The sequence below is a fragment of the Simochromis diagramma genome, unplaced genomic scaffold (assembly GCF_900408965.1).
Source record: "Simochromis diagramma unplaced genomic scaffold, fSimDia1.1 OVJJ01000304.1, whole genome shotgun sequence".
Classification (NCBI taxonomy): Eukaryota; Metazoa; Chordata; class Actinopteri; order Cichliformes; family Cichlidae; genus Simochromis; species Simochromis diagramma.
Window position 1 is genome coordinate 14,566,502 of NW_024387030.1, and position 16,926 is coordinate 14,583,427.

The following is a 16,926-nucleotide window of genomic DNA, read 5'->3' on the forward strand; positions in this document are numbered from 1 at the left end:
GACGTAATTATCCAAGGATTTTTTTTTTAAATTATTTTTTATTTTTTGGACACACCATAATTATCTGTTGACTCACCATTAAATCAGAGAGAAAAATGGGCCAGATATTCGGAGTAGGCGTCTTATTTATTCAACAGTAATCTCTGGGGAGCTCCAGTAGTACAAGGAAACATTGTTATCATTACTTTATATACGTTCTCACATACAAACGAGCAGTAGGGGCATTATAGCAGATTCCCTATCAATATCAATACACGCATCTATTTATTTGTTTGTTTGTTTACTTATTAACGATATTTGGGGCGGTCCAAAGGCACTTTCCTCCTGATTTGCGTTACCATGGAGAGCGTTGCTGTGTGACGCCTGGTGGTATCCAGGAAGAAGGTGAACTAGCTGGTAGGAGGAAAAAAATGGACGATAATTTCCAACAAGAAGATGGTGGAACGGCAAGAAATGTAAGTAGGGTCTTATATCATTAAAATGCACATAGCAAGGTAATGGGAGGAAAGTAGCATTCATTCTGAGCTGAGTTGTGGGCACTGTATGACGGTGCAGCGATGCTAGTTAGCTAATTAGCTTTCTGTTTCGCTAATGCGAGCATCAGTAATAGCCAGTCAGTAAATGATATGCCAGTTTAACCTGTCAGTTACCTGCTCAGAATCATCATCATTCACTGTTTTTGAGTACTGGCAGCGGGAAGGTTTGTCTGCGTATTCAGCTAACTTTAACTTCGGGGTTAGCCACAGATGATGCTAGCTGAAATTTCCCCCACAAGCATAGCTCAGTGTTTTGGTAGCTCCGTGTAAACTCTGACCTGGTTCTGTGTCTGGCATTACTCCCTCAGAAAACGTACAGGGAGCATGCATACTGTGTTCCCACTGCTACCGGTTTTCTCCATAAAAGGCAAGAATGCCTGCTGTCCTGATAATGTTTCGGGGATACACTCATCTCTTTTTGTTGGTGCTTGTGGTTCACACACGTTCACATTTCTATAAACTACACAGAAAACATGACTTCAAATCTGAAATAAGACCAACCACTTTTAGTTGACAAAAAGACAATGTTTCATTTGAATTATACTATGTGTCTTTGGACTAATGTAAATATTGATACGTTTTTATTGATAGTAAATCCAATTTTTTTAAATTAATCATATAGGTGATATTCTTTGTGAATCTACTTTTTTTATTCCTCCAACATGTAAGCTTCACGGGTCACTCCATGGAAAATGGGTGCCTCCCACCTGAACCCCTCAGAATCAGATGTTTTGTTTTAATAACTTTAGTTTATATTATATTTAGCTTATATATTGAAGCCATACAAAATTCTGCCTATATGCTATAAATGTTTTCCAAGTTACAGGTCCTTGAAGTAAAAAAGGGGTGGGTTGAGATTTGACGCTTTTTTATTTCCTAATTTTTTTCTGGCAGTTTGTGCCATCATACTCTGTTACATATACTGAAGCTAGGCACTTACGATTTTCATGGCTGAAAAACAGTTTTAAAAACTGCAGCCACATCACTTGTACCCACTCCAAGTTTCACAATCTAAAACCAAAATCTTGTTTTTGTTTTGCGGCTATGCAAACCACACCCATTCATAGTTGTCTTTCACTCAGTATTGTCATGGTTTTAATTCCTTGAACAGATTAAATGGGAGTGGTAAGAAGTGATTATGTTGAAACCGAAAGAATCATGGCTAGAAGATGAGCCTGGTATCAGAATGTAGGTAAAAATGTATCTTTGTTTCTGTTACTTTACATCATGGACGTTACTTTGATACAGTTTTGCTATTTGAACAATGATCTGTGGAAAGATATTGATCCTCAAAGTTGTAGAAAATGTCATGCTGAAACCAAAATAACATTTTGGTTTCAGATTGTAATATTTGGAGTGGGCGCTGTTTTTAAAACTGCTTAAAGGTACAGTGTTTTAAAATCTCACCATGAGATATTAGTAGATTGCAAATTGGTACATAATCTGCTGTCAAGAAGGAAGGTGTGATTTGTTTAAGGACACTTGAGCCTAACATTAGCTGGCATAATGTTAGCTTATATCCAGCTGTTGTTGTTGTTTAGCCGGCTTGTTGTCAGCTGTCTGGAGCAATGACAGTAGAAAACAGTTTTCTACAGTCACTTGTCTGGAGATGGGAGGGTCCCATGTCTAATCTTCTGATAGTAAGTAATTGCGACAATATTAGGAATAAATTAGCATGTTTTCATGTGTTAGAGGATCAGGATTGAGGTGAGGAGGAAGAAGGGGAAATAAGGGAGAAGAGACTGCACTGATGGCAGGGAAGGACATAATGAGAAAGATATGAAAAATCTACATGTGAAAGTGTTAAATGGCCACATATAATTTGAAACATCTATTTTTGATCTTTAAATTAAAAGTGTCTTATATGGTGTTTTCATTTTGGCCAGTCTTCTGCAACATACATAAAAAGCAATTAGGCAGAAGTACGATGTCCATCTCGGCCACTTTATTCAAGATGGCGGGGCAATGTGGGAACTTCCAAAAACCTAATTATTTTAGTTTATGAAAACACATCAATTTGTTGGAAGACACAGATAAACACTATTCAGTGTATATTTATAGTACTACATTGTCTTTTTTCTGTAACCTCAAAAAATTACTCACTGTACCTTTATTTTCTTTTATTCCTGACAATTTCTTGTGCATCTCTTGGACTTAAGAAGTGATGAGGGCTGAATAAACCAAATCAAAAAGCACCAAATTTTGACCTTCTGCTGCTTTCTTGCTCCTAGGACCTGTAAAATGTTCACAGTGGTGTAGTACTTCTAGCTGCTCGGTTATTCCCAGTAGGTACTACAGCAAATGGATCCACATATGGGATATGGCACAGAGTTTACAAAAATGGTCCTTTCTGACACAACCCTCCAATTTATCCTTATCTTATGACTGTCTGAGGCTGGGTTGTGTTTTCCCATATGGAAAAGATATATATAGATCTTATAAAGTTTGTATCTGTCTTGTGTGAAACTTGTATGAAAAGCATACAAGAGTGAAAACAGATATAAGATCCCTTGAAGAATTATATAATGAAACTTGTATGTTTTGGATATTTCCTAAAACAATATATGAAAGTAATGAGAAAGTGTCCACTTTCATGAGTAAATCATGTAAGTTTTTACTATTTCTTTTCCATATGGGTTTTCCCAGGATGTTAGGGGAATGTTGAAAACACTACACCACTGACCCACCGGACGTTTTCATAGTATGGAGGTAAAAGTTTTCATGGCTTCGTAAAATATTCTGAAGTTATTGTGGAGAAAAAAAAGCAAACAGCTATTTCAGATTTTTGACATCATTTCAAATCTTTAAAATCTGTACATGTGTGCATGAGTGGAAAACAAATGACTCAGGTGTGCAAAAGCTCCACTTCCATGAATTTGACGTCATTGTTTAGCAATGTGCAGCTGTTGGAAAAAAGAAAACATGCCAGGAATTGATAAGGTTGGATGCAGAAGTTTCCAGAGAATTAGACCGTTTGGAACCTCCTTTTAACTGGAACCCGTTCTTGATTCCCATTCCATTTTCAGAAAACATTTAATGTGACAGTTAAAGCAAATTAAAACCACAAATTATTTTATAAACCCCAAATAACTGTGCTAATGTCTGTCACATACAGTGGTTTTACATGTTGAAATTACACACATTTCCCAGGTTGCCAAGTCTGGACGAAGAGCTCGCCCTGCGGCACACCAGTCATCGTTTGAAGAGACTCGTCACATAAGGAAGTCCTCCACCTCTGCTTCAGCAGGAGAGGTATGCAATCATGTGATAATAAACCTCTGCGTGTTATAACATTCATTTACAAGGTCATAAATATGCATTTTGGTCTTGTCTCATACATGAATTACAGGATGATGATGAGGTAGGTAGCATAAATTAAGCGATGACTTTGCATGGCTTCTAGTCCTAATGCTCAGCTTATCAACTTTATACCATTTCCGGTTATCTTACATTTCTTTTATCATGAAGTGTTTTACTTCAGTTCATCTGATTAGATTTGATAGGACTCAAATTACAGCTCACCTCGAAGAGCCATCTTGACACACATGGTATAAAGTTTGATTGGAGTGCATAATGCAGGTGATGAGATGTTTGAGTTGCTGTTTTTCTACTTTAGCAGGTTTTAAAGTGCTCCGAAACACTCAGAATAGCTGCTCTTTATTTGTTGGCCTGTATATGTTGGCTCTTATGTGTTGCATTAAGGGTTTGAAGTGTTACTTCATATAAACTCTAAATCCTTTTAACCTTGTGAGTCACAAAACATTGTAGTTGTCTTCAGTTGGCTTATTTAGTATCACCAGCAACTGATAAATCCTCTCTTTCTACAAGTGCCTTTTTTACACGAATCACTTCAAGTCATGGCACAGTTTTCATTGTAAAGTTTGCTTCTTGTTGCCCTTGAATCACGTTGCATGTAATCATAAGAAATCAGATCATAAGTGACAGTTGAAATACAACAAATCACTTCACTGTCGTTGGCATTTATAGGATCAGTCACATCTCCTGGATTGGCAAACTGTAAACCAGCCAGCATTCCCAGAGCAAATATTCCAGCAATGCCCTTGCTTTAGGCTAATCTTCCCAAATTAGGCCAACTTTCCTAATGTATGAACCGGTATTCTCGCGCCCTCTCTGACCTGCTGTGCACATGCAGTACATTTTTCCAGAGTGTCGTGCGACTGGGTGGCGTTTTTGCAGTCTTCGTTTATCAAACCCGTTCTCTTCTGCCCGAAATACCCAACTGATTGGTCGCATTCCCGACATCCTTTTAAACAAAGACTCATTGCTTTTATGGGCTCATAGAGTTCGGTCACTACAAGTTCCTCGCCCTAGAGACCGTCATAGAATCCCAAATTAGAAACCTTAAGGCCTAAGCTAATTGCCGTAATAGCCATAACTATTTTACTACAGCTGTGAGCTTCATATTTGGTCATGAGGAATTGGATGCTCGCAGTTTTTGTTTTGTTTCTCAGGACTATTTTGGTCCTCCCCATTTTTGTTGAGTGAAATAACTGCCACAGGATACATTTATTGCACACAGGATGCACTTGACCTTATTATCTCATCCCTTATGAAAATTGTCCATTGTTGAAATGCCACATATGAAACATCAAAGAGATTTCACGTCATGTGAAAAAAATGTTTAAATGCTGCTCTAAAAAAGCCTCCATAATTGTAATCCCTTTTTTGTTCCTATTAAAGAGACAGTTACTAATTGCACAAAGTTGAGGGAGCTCGTTCAGCCTCAGCTCTCTCGATTAATGGTAATATACAGTGGAGCAGAGTGGGCTCCCCCTCCCTCTGCCCTGCTTAATGGTGACATTCAGATTTATAAATGGCTTCAGTAAAGGAACCAGCCATGAAAGATTATTTCCTCTTTCATCATAAATGAAAGAAATTCTTCACGAACACTTTGTCCTCTGCAGACCCAATTTAGTAATGAGAAATGTTGTCCCTCTTTTTCCCTAATTCATTTGTCTAGTGCCCACCCTTGTGCGCGCTGAGGAATTTATTCATTCAAACGCTGGCCTCAGGGTCCCGGTCTCAGGATCAAGATTCTTACTCCGTTTACTATTTTCAGAATCAAAGAAGTAGACAGAGTGGGAGGTCATTTTTTTCCCCTCTGGCTCAGTTTTAGGGTCAGACTTAATTCCCACACTCTGCTCTATACGTTCTAATGCTTCAAATGGTTACTGCTGAAAACTATAATAAACTAAACTATTTAGTGCACATGCAGTAGACCAGCGGTCCCCAACCCTGGGCCATGAACCGGTATCGGTCCGTGAGTCGTTTGGTACCGGGCCTCGGGTGTGAAATTCATGGTTTCGCCTTTTAGCGTTTTTTTTTTTTTTTTTTTAAATTTTTTTTAATCGTTTTTATTGTTAACTCGGTTTCCCTGGGTCTTTTTCCAGGTGTTATGTATAAATCTTCTTTTTTGGTACCGGTTCTGGATTTATTTTGTTGTATTTATCCGCGACACCTTAATGGCCGGTCCATGAAAATATTGTTGGACATAAACCGGTCCGTGGCGCAAAAAAGGTTGGGGACCGCTGCAGTAGACGATCCTTTGCTCAGCAGATCAGGAATGTTGTTTACTCCACAGGTGGTTCGATCAGCATACCTTAACAAGACAGTTTCTTTTCTCTTTTTTTTCTTAACAATTTTTGGATGAATGCTTCAATTTTGGAGTACCTATTTATCAAGTGTGTGTTTAACACGAGGCCACTGATTCTGATCAAGTTTACCCCAACATCTAATGAAAACATGCCGCTTCTGTGCTATATTTTCCGAGACTAAAGCCTCATAGGAGTTTGAATGCTTTCATATGTATTTACTTATCGTGAGTGTGGGTGAGTAGATATTCAGTGAAGCTGTTATTGAAGTTCTTCCTCCTTCCAGGGCCCTCCTCCTAAACCAGCCCGGCGACAGGGCGGCTGGGCAGAGGACAGCTCTGGATCTGGTTCTGCCAAGTACGTATTTTCACGTTCGCCCCCTCCATCTCTTGCGACTATAATGAAACTAAGCTGGGACTCCAAGCCGTGGTCTTGTTTTATGTGTTATTAATGAACTCTCATGCTGTTGAATGAGCTTATTTATCAGTGCATATTTGGCACTCGGGCTGTGAATCAACAAGGTTAGAGGGAGCCTGTCTGAGCAGGCAACTCTCCATTCGTCTTCATCTGTGAGCAAGGCGGTAATTGACATGGTTAATGCATCAGCCACAGGAGGGCACTGTTAGTCAGCTAGCCACTTCATCATGGGGGTTCAAGCCACTTAATCACCCCTTACCACTGCAGTCTGCTCTTTACACAAGGATCACAACATGGAGAATTCATGAAATATGTTGAACAGATGGAAGGTGTTTGCCAAAAGGCTTCGTCTCAGACTAACACATCTAAATCGCAATATTCTCCTTCACTGACTCAATATGAGATGTTTTAATACACTGTAGAACAGTTTGTTCTTCCAACTGCCATTGTGCTTCTTTTGCTCGGTCAGTGGAAGTGGGAGCACAGGAGATGCATTGAAGTGAACAGGCTGAGTCAATTGTATTTATTTGCGTAGTTTGCTGCACCGTTAGTGCAAGCAGGGAGAACGGCAAACTCAATAGATCTTTCCTTTCTCGCAGAAGGTCAGCGTGTCGCTTCTCCGCTTTTGCGTAACCCCCGCTTGATTCCCGGTCTCAAAGTGATTGAAATACAGGAGGTGTAAAAGGGGTTTGCACGTGCATTGATCCTCTCTGAAACAAAGTAAGTAATGGTCCCCCCTGGAACCAGCAAGGACTTTTCCCTTCAATGTCACCCCTCATGCTCAATCACCACCGCCCTCCTCCCACTAATCCCAGCGCAGAAATCCCAGGATTTGTCGATCTATCACTTCTAATTGACACTAAATGATCTGTCAGTTTATTGATGAACCTTTGAAACCAGGTTGTCACAATATATTTTATCCCTAACAACTTTTTCCAGACAGTTTTACCATGTCTATCGCTTTGCCTTACATGAGTCTTAATCAAGGGGCCTGTAATGTGTCTTAAGTGTCGCCACCCCCGCCCCGCAGACAGGACACCATCCAAGGGCAGGCAGGTAGGCTCCCTCAGCTCCTCTCTCGCTCTCCTGATTGGACTCTGCTGGCTTCAGATCGGCTGGTTTGGCCGCAGATAGTGTGCAAAAGATGGACAAAGCAGTAAATGAGCAGAGAACTGGCAAGATGAAGTGTTTAAGATAATTTTTCTTACTGGAAAAAAATATTATTAACGCTACTCATAACAATATAATATAAGATATAGGACTTGATATGGAAATATTTTCTTGTGCTTGAAAGTTTGACTGAACTACCTGAACTTATAGTCCAGTCAATTTCATTACGTTGTTAAAGCTTCACTTTGGATTCGCAGGTTTTGTGATCTGTGATTAAAAAAAATCATACCACATCATCCTATGAACTTAGACCCATAACTTCAACCAGGAAAAACGTCCTTTAATACCAACACCCCCTCCCGCCAAAAAAAATAATTAACCTCAGGCAGATCAACAGGAAATGAAATCCTCATGGTGAAAAAAGATGATAAGATATTACCTTTGAAAAACAAGCTATGAATAAATGTTCTTATTTGTTGCCATTGTCGTTATTGTCCCAATGTTGGGACAGATTTATTTTTATTAGAACCTCTTAATACTTGTTCTTGATAAAAATACAAAAGGATTTATTTATGGATTTAAGTATGAGCTTCGTATCGATCTGCACATAATAGCTGCTTGTGCTCTTGAGTTTTGGACATGCTAAAGAATTAAAAGAAAAAAGAAGTAAAAGGCTGATTGAATCACCTTTAAAACCACTAGGGGGCACTACTCAACCAGGAGAACCAACAAATGTATTTAGCTCTATGAAGGAAGATTAAAAATGATATTGGAAAACATTTTTTGGGTATGCTTTAAAAAATACACATAACTTACAATGTTTTGTTTTATTCCTGCATTTGTGTGATTATATGCTTTGCATATTAATAATGCTGCATTTTTGGTATGCCAGCGTGCATCTTTTCATACTGAGGGAAAATAAATGGAGAGAAGTCTGTAAATAGTTGCTGAGGCTGTTAAACTGGTATTATAGGCTGAGAAAACAGAAGACAACTACTGTCTACTCCACTAACACGGATGAAAAAGATATGCCTACCAGGAGCTTACTGTTATTTTGAAAGAAATACAATTTAATATGTGTGTGTGTTATTAAATTTGTGTGAAAATTATTTTTCTCTGGTGACGTACAGATCTTCGAGAAGACCTGCAGCTGAGGACCTCGAAGAGTAAGTAGGAACAATATTTTATTCTTTCAGCTGTCAGATGACTTTCATAACTGTCAGCACTTTTTGTATAAAAATAGGCCAGTTTAAATTTTTGTTCTTTTCGCAGTAAAGTGGAAATGGCACTCTACTTCCCCAGTTGTCCTTGGTCGTAACTAATCCTCGCCTTTCCAAGAACAATCACTTAATATGATTAAAATCCAGCGTGACTGAGTTGCCGTCACTTTTACTGCTGTTTCCCTGTTATTCTAGTCCCTTCCACCCACCCTCACACAATTGTGTGACCAGAATAGGCATCCACATGAGAAGAGGCAGGTAGAGGACATAGTCCTGTATGTTTGACTCATCATTGCAGCTGGAGCTCGGTGCCTGGATGGCTATAGTGAGACAGAGGCTTTGTGTGAAAGTGATGATGTTACTCTGCCGAAAAATCCCTTAGGTTCTGCTTCTGTCACAATTGTCTTGTCTTAACAATACTTATTCAGACTGTGCCTCCAGCTGGTTTTTTTTTTTATTTTTCATAATTCTTAGAGGTGATCTTGTCTAGGACAGTCAGGCTGTGTTAACCCAGACAGCACAACTGTGTGTCTCATAGCAGCTTTGTCAGAGGCTGTTATTCTAAAGTCTGACTCAGACTGTAGGAAACTGAGCAAGCACCCTACCTATCATAAGAAAGAACAAAAACAGGCTCATCATCAAAGAAAAGTCTAGGAGCCAACTCACTCACTCACTCCCTATGATGACTGTTAAGATAGGGTTTGAAAGCATTAAATAATTCATGCTCTCATACTTCCTGTTTCTACAGCCGCCGTCTGCGACCACAAACTCCCCAGGGATCAGATGATGAAGGAGGTAAGAGCACCCTTGCAATCCTCACTCTCTGTGTCTCCTTACGGGCAAAGTGGAGCCCTCCAGTGCCTCACCGGCACATTCATCCTCAGAAAGTAGAGCAGATAAGCAGGCGGTCAGATCATTGCTTTTCACTGGTGCTCAAACCATATTTCTCCCTGAACATAGCGTGGATTTGTGTGTTAGAACGCTGACTTTGACCACTGAAAGTATGAGCGCGGTCCTTTTGATTAACGTGATGAGGGAATATGCTCATTTGATGGAGAGTTGAGGTTGTCCAGCCATCAGCCAGAACAGCACAGTTAATCACAAAATGCACACACATGGACACAAAGTGTCAGACTGGTGCTGTTGAATACAGATCCAGTGGTAACACTGCTGCATTGACTAAGTGACCCGAGGGCTCAATAGTGTGCACCACAAACAATGTTTGGACTGAGGGAGGAATTTTCAGCAAGGTGCTGCTGAAGATAAATGCAACATTTTGCAGTGCAAAGCAGTAATGGAACAGGGTTAAATAGGCTAAGTTAATATTAGTTGGCATGCATGCTGAGAGACGTGCACATGTTTATGAACAAATTGAAAACCTTTTCTGTTAAAACAGCCATATTGTCATTTTATTAGGAAATAAAATAAGAATACTACTACGATTAATAAGAAGAAGATGAAAAAAATACCTAGTACGCTGTAGAGTGACTTTTGAGAAGATGGCGAGAATTGATGTTTAATTCTTTGTTCATGAATCTGCTGAGTTTAAAGAGTACCAACGTTGTCACAATGACATGCAGAGATTTTAAACTGTATTATTTATTAATAACTCTTGGTAATTCCACTCAGTTGTATTTTTCTGATGTGTTTTATTTGCTTAATTTAAAAAGTAGAAATCTATTCCAAAATACAAATGATGTTACAGGGCAATAATAACTATTGAATTTCAATTTCAGAAACTGTTTTTTATGTACATGTAATTAATGTACTTCTATATTGTTTGTACACACACGATCGTACTCGATATTGTCGGCACACTGGCTAAAATGGACAGTTGATTGAAGGGTCCAGAGGTTTGGTTCTCTTGCAGTTAATGCCGCTGGAAAGATTATTGCTCTGTGAAGGGAGACCTCTTAATACAGAGCTGGAGGCAGGGGTATTGGAAATTACAGTGCTGAGGGTTAGTGAGATAGCCCCTCCGATCTTGATTGTGTCCCCTACCCTTATCCCTTATGTCCACTGGCTACAAGCACAGAGAGAGACAGAGGGAGAGAAGGCCAGGCTAGCCCCAGTCCCCTGCTCCCTTCTCCCTATCAGCTGCCCCCACAGCCTCCTGCTGGTCACATAAAATAGCACCAGTGTCGCAAAGACACTCATCTATTTCATGTCTCACCGTCTCCCACTTAAACTGTGACGTGTTGACTGTTGCTGTCCCGTAAGCCTTTCAAATGGATTCTGTGGCTAGGTAATCATTCGACTGGACCCCTGCGTAGATTATAGGGGTCCGAAGTAAGGCGAGGACACGGCCCGTTTGCCAGAGTCGCTGACTGGCATGTGCTGCCGGGAGTATGTCTACATTCACAGCAAATTATCCCCTTTTGATATTTACATGCTTCAGCGAGGAAGCCGGACGCGGCCGTGTAATAAGAATACGCGTGGCCTCTCGCTGCCAGACAAAAGCCACCTTGATACATGTCCAGCTGAGTGAAGGAAGCCAGCATGGATAATGCGTGCCATGCTGAGGGAAATATGCTCGTCCTGATGGAGTTGCCCTTTGCGTTGGAAGAAAACATTGGCTTGTTTGCAGCTGCTTTTATGGGCCACTTGACCTCTAGTAATAGGTTGGATTTGAAGCTCGTTTTAAAAAATGTTGTTGCTTTTTTTCCCTCTTAATAATAGAGTTTGCACATAGACAGCATATGCTTCCGTGCTTCACGTCGAACTCTCACGGAGTGTGTTATTAGTGCGTTACTCGCTGAAATGGAAAGAAAGAGAGTGTGTGTGTGGACAGATAGACAACCCAGGAAGCTGTTTGCAGAGCTGGATGGCAAAGCTTTTTGATGTCATTGCACTAAGACCATTAAATTTGATTGGGGGTCCAGGGGGGACGGATTCTGCTGAACGCTGTGCTTTGTAAATGAGAGGACAAAGTGTCACCGGGGCCTCATGAATATGAAATACCTGCGCCCGCATTTATTTGGATATCAGAAACACAGATGAATCTTGTCAGCGGCTAAACGAGCATGGCATTTTTAATTTGGTTTAATTAAAAAAAGAGAAAGAAATAAGTTATCGGCAGAGTGTGAGGCTTTTGGGCTTCAGCAAAACTTGGGGGGTAAGGTTTTGACCGGTCTACTCTTTTTTTTTTTAGGATTTATCCATCTCAGAATGTTCAGAATCAAAATATTTTTCTCCTTCTTACATCTAAATTTATGTTTGCTTGAATTCTTTTTTTTTTTTAGGGGCTATTTTGAAGGAATGGTGACATAGATGCCAAGATATTTCCTCACATCAGATGCAGACTTCCATCTCCTCACCTCTATTTAGCTCCTCTATTGACTTTCCCCTCAGGGTGCAGTACTGTGGTTAGAGATTACTGACAACCCTCTTCATGCAGTCCAGCTCTCTCTTTTTCTCTCGCTATCTGTCAGGTCTCTTTTCCCTCGCTTCCACTCCCCCACTTTCTTTCTCTGTCACTGTCCACACTCTGCTCTAGAGCTAATAAGGATGTGCACTTTGCTGCCACACCAGAAAAATACTTTTCAGGAAAGACACATCACACCCAAAGCTGGGACACCTGTAAAGCCTCTACTGTACTTTTTATTTTTTTTTTAAATATATATTGTTTGTTATCTGTACAGGCACCTTTCTGTCAACAAGCGGCAACTTACTCACTATAAAATCGTTGGAGAGACTTTTCTGTCTCTTTTCTGTCTTATGTCCAGCTATCCAGACTACTCTCCATCCCTCTCTTATTTCCCTGCCTTGATATGCCCATCTGAAAAATGCTGTGAAAGTTTGCCCTCTCCTTCTTGGGAGTGAAGCCATCCTCTGTCCTGTTGCGTTTTGCCAATTAAAGCGGGTTCCCACTGTTTGAGCAGCGGGCTGGCGGCTCCTGGCACCGCAGCCCCTGCCAGGCCGCACTGTGACTTCCGACCCCACACAGATGGGCCCGCAAGCAAATACTCGTGCACATGGCTGGATACCGCTCCAGTCGGAGTGGCAGAGTGGACATGGAGGTCGGCCTACCGGCCACCGCAGGTCCTGGGGGTGGGCGGCACTGACAGGGCCCAAATGCTAAGGTAGCAGGGGGTGCTTTCTGGGGAGCCCCTGACCAGCACCCCTCTCACAGCAGGATGAGCTGCCGCCTTGCCTTCTGAATATTCATGGCCGCATGGCTATTGTGACAGGGCAGCTCTTATGTGGATGTAGCACACAAGAGGGAGGGGAGGAAGTGCCGCTTACAGGCACGTAACCTTCTAGCAGCCGTCCACAGGGAATTTACAGTAATTTAAACAATGTGTTTGTATTGGTAGGAATACTAAATGGTCGTTTGATGATTATTTGATGTTCTTAAATGTGCCACTTCTACAAATGTATCAGATGGACTCTGCTTTTTTTATTGTGTGTATTTAGACATCCCAACGATTCCTGATCTGGATGAAGTGCAGGAAGAAGATCTCACCATGCAAATTGCAGCTCCACCATGGTAGTTAATTCCTTAAACTGTAAACACTTTCAAACCACTTAATCACTTTGGACACACACACACACACACACACACACACACACACACACACACACACACAGAGTGTGACTTACAGAGCCCCAACTCTATGATCTTAAACCTCTGTCCATGCACAGAGCAGTGGCTCAGTAGACTATTCTAGTGTCTTTCATGTTAACTGTCCTCCATTGATGCTGTTGCAGAGTGCCTTTGCTATATCAGGCTGAAATGGAGAAATAACAGTTGGGTGTGATTTATGCAACTCTCTTGCCAGGGTCCTTACTAACCGGGCCCTTTGATTTACAGGGCAGTGAGAGACACGTCGACATGTGTCGAATATGTTGCAAGGCTATGACAGCGGTGGAGGTTATTAGGCTGGGGCTTGCTCTCTGTGCGAGATAATATCCACATTGAACTCATTGCGAGGGCAATGTAGCGTGTAATGTGCAGTAAGTAGGACTGGCATGCACTGCTAGGCCCCGGCCACTTTGAGAGCCCCCCCACTTAATTCCAACCCACAGATAAGCAGCTGGGTTTCAATTTAAAGTGTTTAACACTTGGCAACCATCTCCTGCTCTCTCTGGCCTTTGCTTGAAATCTTAGAGCTTAAGTGTGTGAAAACTTCAAGCTCATCTAAGCCACTTTGCAGTCTTGCTTTGCGTGTATTCTGAAAGCAGGATTTTCACCGAAATACAAGTTTGTTTACAGTATAAGTGCATCAGAAGCCTGACTTCCTGTCACTCTGTTAGTGTTCAGGTGAACCGAGTAATGACCTACAGAGATCTGGACAATGATCTGAAGAATTATTCTGCATTCCAAACCTTAGTGAGTCAAGGACACCTTATTTTTTTTAAAAATACCTTCAATGTTCTCCTGCGCCTTCTCTTCAAGGTGGCAACTCTCATCACCTCTGTTTGTGCAAGCTAAGTGAATTTTACTGCACTATTTCCTCAGGATGGAGAGATCGACTTGAAGCTACTCACCAAGGTTTTAGCACCCGAGCAGGAGGTGAGGGAGGTGAGTGAATTTTTAGTAAATATAGCTTGCGAGCTCCCAACGAAAGGCCTGTCCAGCTGTTTCTTGAGCACCAGGGGAGGTTGCTGTCTGTCTCTCAGGTAATCAAGATTTATGATGTGTACATTAACACCCTCTGCTCCCCCCCACCACTCTCTATTCCCCGTACTCACTTTCTTGGTATGTCTCGCTCTGCCTCTCTAATTCTTCTTTTCTTCTGTCTCTCTTTTGCTCTGCAGGATGATGTGAGCTGGGAATGGGATCATCTGTTTACAGAGGTGTCCTCGGAGCTGCTGATGGAATGGGATCAAGGAGAGAGTGAGGAGCTGGCTGTGTAGCCTGCAACTCGAGGAGGACGCTTGAACTGAGACGTGAAGTTGCTCTAGTAGGAGTGAACATCCCACTACAGAGAAGGGCTATCAACTTACAAACTTCAATTACTGTTATTTTGTATAAAGTGTGTGTACAGCATTTGGTAAATGTTATAAATAAAGTTGTCTGTGCACGGAGCAGTAGTGTTACCTTACCCTGTCTTTTGCTTTTTTAAGTTCACTCGCTCACTTTTTTAGTTTGTTAGTTTTAACTCAAACAGCCAAAAGGCAAAGTGAAAATAGCAGGTACAGATAAAAATTCCCCCACTCTACTAACAGCATTATCAACACCTTCATACAAGTCCAAGGTTGATAATCAGCTAAGCTGAAATCCACTTGATTGTGTTCAAATTAACATTCCTCATTAAAGCCTACAACCTTATTGTTATTGACTGTGCCATTGACTTTATCTTCCAGCTCTTCGATAGGAGCAACCCCTTCTTCACTATTATCTCAAATGTATTGAACAGAGTTCCTATTGACACCTGGGGGATTAGCATACATTATACTTTTTTACTGGATAAAGAGGAATAGATGTGAGATAGGAACAAGGCAGCTGCTAGTGTGAGGTGTGTTTTCTTTAAAGCCAGAAGGCCAGGACAATGGAAAGGAGATGTCTCCATGTCTGAATTTAAAATGGCATTGTGTTCTAATGGGATCACAGTTGGCGTAACGTGTGGCTTCAACATGTGGCGATCATGTGTATCAGCATTCAGTTTTGCCTTTGGTTCATGTGTGCGAATATAAATGCAGACCTCCAAAGTCAGGCCAGGTCTATTAGGGAAACGGCTGTAACATTTACAGATTGTGATTAGGTTTATTTCTGAGGCAGAGAGCGGTCTCGTGACATTTGGAGATGCACAGAAAAGTCCTCAAGGGCACACAATCTACGCATCCAACAGCTCAATCACTGCCCATCACAAATAGATCCAGATTCTTTTTCATTTGGTGGGCCTTGAATCAACTTCATCAGGAGTAATACCTCAGGACGAGGCTACCACGCGGGATATTTGTGCTCAGAATATTTGTGTGTGGCAGAATTTTTAAGTGGGGCCCTCAAATTCTGTGAGTGCTTTCTCTCTCTCTCTTTTTTGTCTATCAGATATACAAATGCACACTTTTTTACCGCCTCCACAATTGGCTTATTTAGCCAGACTTAATGAATTCTGCCCATATGCCCTGAGCAGCTGCTACGTTGCCCCTTCCTCCCGCCCCTGCCGAGCTGCGAAGTGCCCATCCATGTAGAGACAACCTCTAGCTGTCTCTCTGGAGAAGGCTAAGCCTGCCACTCCTCTGCTGGCAGCCAGCCGGTGCTGTCTGAGGTGGACCGCGGACGGGCCGAGGACTCAGATTAGGGCCCAGTGATCACGGGTTGCGGTCGTCCTCAAATGATTGGCCCAGGCGTCGGTGGATCAGAGAGGGGATTAGAGGGAGAGAGAGAGTTGCTGTTTGGCATGTGCTTGCATCCAGCTTCTCAAAGTGACCTCTCTCTACTGCCTCATCCTGCTGCTCTCTTACTTTATTCTCCCCATGTCTCTCTCTGTGTATACTGTATATATCCTGATGCTGCAGCGAGGCTAAGGATGACCTCTCACTGTCTGGGTGCAGTGGATTCAATCACATCAAAACAAGCGCAATGCACGCATCATTTCCAGCGAGGAAGACAATTGTGTTCTTTAAGAGCTTTGTGGTGGCTTTTGGATGAAAACGGTGTCGCCGGGAGGTGAGCCGAGTCTGAGGCCATGTTGATTATGTGTATATCAGATCAGATGATACAGGCCTCACATGGGTTTAGGGTGCAATTTATTTTTCCCTTGACATTTTTCTATTAAAATAATGGAGCCATTACCGCTGCAAAAAAACATCCACACTGCTCCGACGTGTGCTTCCGTAATCCGATATTTCACTGGAAATGCCTCAGTAATGATTTTTGATTTGATGGGAAACACTTTGGAGGAAAGGGTTTCCAGAATTTATGGGGTAAAAGAAGAAGTTTTCTCACTTTAAACTTTATTTATAAAGCAGCAATGTTTGTGAAACCTTAAGGCAAGCATGGCCCAGCTGAGCACAGTGAATTATTTTGGGTTTAAGTAGGCTATTTATCTTTGTCTTTATTGGGTCCCTCATTGGAACCGACTT

The 16,926-nt window shown here is 41.5% G+C and overlaps 1 protein-coding gene across 5 annotated transcripts; it reads left to right on the forward strand.

Annotated features, from left to right (window-relative positions):
• Positions 1-273: 273 nt before the first annotated feature.
• LOC120740363 (intraflagellar transport protein 43 homolog A) lies at positions 274-14,942 on the forward strand. Of its 5 annotated transcripts, XM_040042692.1 has the most exons (11): positions 274-455; positions 3,183-3,245; positions 3,687-3,788; positions 3,886-3,897; positions 6,435-6,505; positions 8,806-8,841; positions 9,644-9,690; positions 13,312-13,384; positions 14,152-14,227; positions 14,357-14,517; positions 14,656-14,942. In XM_040042692.1, exons 2-11 carry the CDS (start codon positions 3,240-3,242, stop codon positions 14,663-14,665), a joined length of 594 nt encoding a protein of 197 aa, XP_039898626.1. In that variant the 5' UTR covers positions 274-455; positions 3,183-3,239; the 3' UTR covers positions 14,666-14,942. The 5 variants fall into 5 exon arrangements, with proteins under 5 accessions (XP_039898626.1, XP_039898621.1, XP_039898624.1 ...); XM_040042687.1 differs by lacking the exon at positions 3,183-3,245; XM_040042689.1 differs by lacking the exon at positions 3,183-3,245 and having other exon boundaries at positions 281-455; positions 14,357-14,419.
• Positions 14,943-16,926: the final 1,984 nt, after the last annotated feature.

What these genes read in the sequence shown, in the direction of transcription:
- LOC120740363 (XM_040042687.1), top strand. Translation starts at nt 411, where the DNA reads ATGGACGATAATTTCCAACAAGAAGATGGTGGAACGGCAAGAAAT. An exon ending in GCAGCTGAGGACCTCGAAGA is followed by an intron (nt 8,842 to 9,643) that starts GTAAGTAGGAAC and finishes CTGTTTCTACAG; the next exon opens with CCGCCGTCTGCGACCACAAA. An exon ending in GGGATCAGATGATGAAGGAG is followed by an intron (nt 9,691 to 13,311) that starts GTAAGAGCACCC and finishes GTGTGTATTTAG; the next exon opens with ACATCCCAACGATTCCTGAT.